The 5,660-nt window shown below is 48.1% G+C and overlaps 1 protein-coding gene across 1 annotated transcript in view; it reads left to right on the top strand.

The window, feature by feature from the left end:
* LOC101361866 (sodium channel protein type 11 subunit alpha) overlaps positions 1 to 5,660 on the top strand; it is a 170,432-nt gene that overhangs the window by 117,753 nt on the left and 47,019 nt on the right. The window contains exons 8-9 of the mRNA XM_012555812.1: positions 170 to 343; positions 4,290 to 4,419. Coding sequence (XP_012411266.1) covers positions 170 to 343; positions 4,290 to 4,419 — 304 coding nt within the window. The remainder of the gene's footprint in view (positions 1 to 169; positions 344 to 4,289; positions 4,420 to 5,660) is intronic.

A 5,660-nucleotide genomic window follows, 5' to 3' on the forward strand; every position in this document is an offset into this window, starting at 1 on the left:
AATGGCAAAGCCAGCCTGTTCCATTTGGGTGGTGAGTTATCTCAATGGTACAACGCCGCCAGGAGAGAGGAGCGCATGCTTGCTGAGGTTGGGGTGGTTGGTAGTGTCTTATGGGGAGGTCTAGTCTGTTCACTAATTTTTTTCTTTTTTTTTTTTTTTGCTTTCTAAGGCTCTGATTGCCATGGGAATTGACAGAAGTTCACTTAATTCCCTTGAAGCATCATCTTTTTCCCCAAAGAAGAGACAGCTATTTGGTAGTAGAAGAAGGAAGTCTTTCTTTTTGAGACAGTCTGGAAAAGACCAGGCTCCAGGATCAGATTCTGATGAAGATTCCAAGAAAACGGTAAGTCTCTGTCTAAGGGACTGATCCTACCACATAGCTGTCTAGGGGGAGAGATCTGGCTATTAAATTAATAAATATAAGTATATACTTAATAATTTACTCATTTTTTCTGTTCATCCATTTACACATACTTTCATTCATCTACATATCTATTCAGTCATCCATTTTTTAAAAATTGTGGTGAAGTATATGTAACAAAACGTTTGCCATTTCTACCACTTTTAGGTGTAAATCCAGTGACATTAATTACATCCCGCATGTTGTGCCACCATCATCATTATCTGTTCCCAATTTTTTCAACACCCTTGACAGAAACTCAGTACCCTTTAAGCGATACCTCCCCATCCCCACTCCTCTATTCAATTATCCAGTCAATCCATTTACTTACAGACATCTATTTAAGAATATTTACAGTGTTCACTAAGGAGACTTGGGTGGGGCAAACGGTTCAGTGCTCAGCTGTTAACTGAAAGATTGGCCATTTGACTCCACCCAGAGGCACCTCAGAAGAAAGACTTGGAGGTCTACTTCCAAAAGGTCATAGCCATTGAAGACCCAGTGGAGCACATTCGCACTGCGACACACACGGGGTCACCGTGAGTCAGAATCGACTCGATGGCAGCTGGTGTACAGTGTTCACTGTCTGCTAGGCACTGGGTGGGCACTGGGGACATATGTAAGACAGACAGGGTTCCTACTTCACAGAATTTTCAGCTAATGAAAAAGACACACGAATACCTAGGCAGTTACTAGTCAGTGTGATAACAGACGGTGTTTAGGGCTGCGGGAGAACAGAGCAGGGGCAGTGTCTTAGTGTGGGCTCCCTCAGAAGTGGACCCTGAAACATTTGAGCTCGAGTCGTTTCCTTGGGCAGTGATCCCAGGAGGTGGTATGTGGAAGGGCAGGTGGCCAATTAAAGTGCGGTTTCAACCCAGTTACCAGTGAAGGTTCTTGTTGTTGTTAGGTGCCGTCGAGTTGATTCCGACTCCTAGTGACCCCACGCACAACAGAACGAAACCCTGCCCAGTCCTGCGCCATCCTCACAATCCTTGCTGTGTTTGAGCCCATTGTTGCAGCCACTGTGTCAGTCCATCTGGTTGAGGGTCTTCCTCTTTTTCACTGACCCTGTACTTTACCAACCATGATGTCCTTCTCCAGGGACTGATCCCTCCTGACAACATGTCCAAAGTAAGTGAGACGTAGTCTCGTCATCCTTTCTTCTAAGGAGCGTTCTGGTTGTACCACTGAAGGCGATAGGAGTTCAACTCCTCTGGAGTGAGAGCACTAGACTGTCTGTACACGCACTTCATCCATCGTTGGTTAAAGACGTCTGTGTAGCCAGAGACATCTGTTGTCCTGGCGTGTGTGGACTAGGGCACAGGGAACGCAGGTCACCAGAGAGTGCCCCCCAGGTGAGGCCAAGGGAATATGGACAGGGCAACCAACAGCATCTGCTTCAGAAAAGGGTCCCCAGAGGAAGCAGTGCTGAAGCCGAAAAGACAGATTAACCAGGCAAAAGGAATAATGTTGCATTACGGATAGAGAGAATAGCTCATGGAAAGATCTGGAAGCAAAGGAGAGCTGAGTGTGTGAGCCAGCAGAGAAATTGAGGGATGGCTACAAAAGGCCTTGAGCAGGAAGCTAAGGAATTCACCCTGCACCCTGAGTACAAGGTAGAAGCGGCACTGAAATGTTGTTAATCTGGAGTGTGATGACCAGATTTGCCCTTTTGAAAGGTCATCCTGGACGCATTGAAGAGAGGGGATTGGAGGAGGACAAGGATGGAGGTAACCAATCAAGAGGCTGCTGCAGTGAATCCAAGCGAGAGGCTGTGGTGACGTAGACTAGGGTCAGGGCAGCGAGGGCGAAGAGAAATCGGCAGATTACAGTCATCTGTAGAAGGTAGGGAGCCCTGGTGGCACAGTGGTTAAGAGCTCGGCTGCTAACCAAAAGGTTGGCAGTTCAAATCCGCAGCTGTTCCTTGAAAACTCTATGCGGCAGTTCTCTTCTGCACACAGGGTCACCACGAGTCGGAATCTACTGACAGCAGTTAACAACGGTTTGGGTAGCCGACCTGATGGAGGGTGATTCACTGTGACAGGAAAGTAACCCGTTTTTGGGGTGGGGAAGTTCAGTCTGGGACATGCCACTTGTGAGGTTCCTGTGGGAACCAAGCAGGGATCTGAGCGGGCTGTTGGATGTGAAGAAATAAAGCTTTGGGGGTGGGGTGTGCAGTGGGAAAAAATTAAACCCAGTTGCCAGGGTGTTGATTCTGACTCATGGTGACCCCGTGTGTGTCAGAGTAGAACTGTGATCTATAGGGTCGTCAATGGTTGATTTTTTTAAAGTAGATCACCAGGCCTTTCTTTGAGGTGCCTCTGGTTGGACTTGAACCACCAACCTCTTGGTTAGCAGCGGAGTGTGTTAAGAGTGTGTTAACCGTTTGCACCAACCAGGGACCACTATCACTGAAGTGGGAGGTGTTTGCACATGTTTTAATTGTAAAGAGAGAAGTCAGGAGAGAGGAAAGTACTGAAGATACAGGCCAGGGAATGGTGACTGGAGCTGCCTTCCTGTGGCAGAAGGTGGGAGACGGAGCAGGCAGAAGGCAGGTGTGCATGCCTGCGAATGGGTGGGGAGAGGGAGGCCAGGAACGTTTGCAGAGAGACAGACCCCGTCCGTTGCTGCACCCAGCTCTCGATGCCGAGGCTGGGAAAGACCTCGGGGGTTAGAGACTTCGTTCCCATCAGACGCAGCATACTGAGGAGACTGTACACAGCAACATCCTTTAAAGTTTCTCTTTGTCTCACAAAACAGCAGGTGAAGACTTGGACAGCTAATATAAAATGTCTTTTCCCCTCCGCTGGAGCAGGGAATAGCTGTGGAAAGCCTGTAGGCTGCTTTTAGATTAGCTCATTGCAAAGAGGTAGTTTCCTCTGAGGCCCTGGCTGGTGAGGATCTTTGGGAAAGGTGCCAGTACAGATACCTGAGTTTTCCAGATAGCTGAAGGGACGCCCGAGTTTTCCGGATAGCTGAAGGGACACCCGAGTTTTCCGGGTAGCTGAAGGGACACCCAAGTTTTCCGGGTAACTGAAGGGACACTTGAGTTTTCCGGATAGCTGAAGGCTTGTGTCCCTTCATTTCCAGAGCCTTTAGAATTGCAGCTAACATAAAATGAATACCCTCTTGGGCAGAGCCTGAGGAAGTTCTTGAGGCTTAGTATATAGATTCTGTGGCATTTATTTTGACTGTTCTTTTTAGTTACTGACTGTTTTAAATCTATTTAGGCAGGTGTTTAAGGCACTTCACTATCTGATCCCAATCCATCTTTCTAAATTTATCCCTTACTTCTGCCCCTCACAAGCATTGCTTCCAAAGTAGACTTTTTACTGCATTCATGACCTGAGACATTGCTCCTGAGGTTTTGGTAACATTGTATTTGCTTTTGTTGGCAATGGATAATGCACAGAGGGAGTACAATTTCTGTGGGTAGGAAAAAAAAAAAAAAACCAAACCTGTTGTTGTCAAGTCAATTCTGACTCCTGGAGACCCCATGTGTTACAGAGCAGAACTGCTCCCCAGGGTTTTCTTGGTTGTCTTCACAGAAGAGATGGCCAGATCTCCAGGGCTTTCTTTCTTCCACGGTGCCGCTGGGTGGGTTCCAGCTACCAGCCTTTGTGGTGGCAGTCAAGTGCAAACCGTTTGTGCCCGCCAGGCCTCTAGAAAGGTACAGACATAAGAAATATGAGTGGTCAAACCATATTTCTCTAATCTTGAATATGAAATAAGAAAAGCGAACATTTGGCGTTCCCTGGAGATGAAGTGAGTAGACACATATAAAATATCGAGCATCTTTACTGCACGTGGTATCAAAACATAGTGGATTGTGAAGCTTTGAGGAGAGGCAGCCCTGGCCCTAGATGGCCCACCATACTTTGTCTTACAGCCACACCTCCTAGAGCAAACCAAACGGCTCTCCCAGAATCTGTCAGTGGACCACTTCGATGAGAGCAAAGACCCCTCCCAAAGGCAGAGGGCCCTGAGTGCTGTGAGCATCCTCACCATCACCATTCAGGGTAAGTTCCACCCCTAGTCCAAGGGAAAGCCGAATTCAGTGTCCTTCCATCCTCATCCCGAGCCCCACAATCCTCTGCAAAGGGGGCTTTTTGGGAACCAACCCACGGTATGCTCCTGCAAAGAGTGGCTTCCAGTCCCTTCTTGGAGCGCTTCAACAAAGAGACCTGGAAGAAGCGGCCCTTCCCTGTGGGCCCACACTGGGCCAGCACTTGGATAGTGGTGGGAAGTGGCTAGACATCAGATGGCTGGGGCTGTGAGCACAGGACCTATTGATCTGGCCAGGCCATCACGGGAGGTCTCAATGACAACGACAGTCTAAGTAAGAAGAGAAAGAAGACACACAAGTTTCCAGAAGCTGGCAGTCATCATCAAAGTTAGAATGAGAAATCTGGTAAGAACCATGGAAAACTTGTGCGGACAGGCCGGAAACATCTGATGACCTGATTAACAGCATGTAACACGGACCCAACTGAGGGTTTGGCGTTCAGAGGCAGGACTCAAGTCCCTGCAAGGATGGGGTCAAATGGGTGCCTTAGCATGTTTGAGCCTGGTTGCATCACCTCATGGGCACATGAGTCCCTGAAAAGGTGCCAGGGATGCAGTACTTTCAGCCTGAACTCAACCAGCTTAACCAAAAAACCCGTTGCCATGGAGTCAATTCCAACTCATAGCCACCCTATAGGACAGATAGAACTGCCCCATAGAGTTTCTAAGGAGTGGCTGGTGGATTCGAACTGCTGACCTTTTGGTTAGCAGCCAAGCTCTTAACCACTGCACCACCAGGGCTCCTCAACCAGCTGAGAAAGTGCCTTATTTTGTTTCAGTGCTTACATATGTCCCTGCCCAAGTATCTCTTCTTCCCCTGAGCCAGTAGGAAGCCATCACCAAGGTCTGTCTTGAGTGAACATCACTCTGGGTTGTGTCTAGCTCTCTCATGAGCTCATAGCTAGTCAACGTTGACTTCCCAATCTGTACCCTTAACAGGGCAACCTACCCCCTAGAAGCTCAATAAAAGTGTAAGGACGTGGTTTGACTGTATCACATGGTGGTTGTAAGTGGGAGGCTGTAAATATGATTTTGGTAGCACAAGTGATCATACTGTATCAGGAGTGAACACCCTTCTTGACTGATCATACTGTATCATGAGTGAGAGCCCTTCTTGACTGATCATACTGTATCAGGAGTGAGCGCCCTTCTTGACTGGTCACACTGTGTCAGGAGTGAGCGCCCTTCTTGACTG

Source organism: Trichechus manatus, unplaced genomic scaffold (genome assembly GCF_000243295.1).
Source record: "Trichechus manatus latirostris isolate Lorelei unplaced genomic scaffold, TriManLat1.0 scaffold00049, whole genome shotgun sequence".
Lineage (NCBI taxonomy): Eukaryota > Metazoa > Chordata > Mammalia > Sirenia > Trichechidae > Trichechus > Trichechus manatus.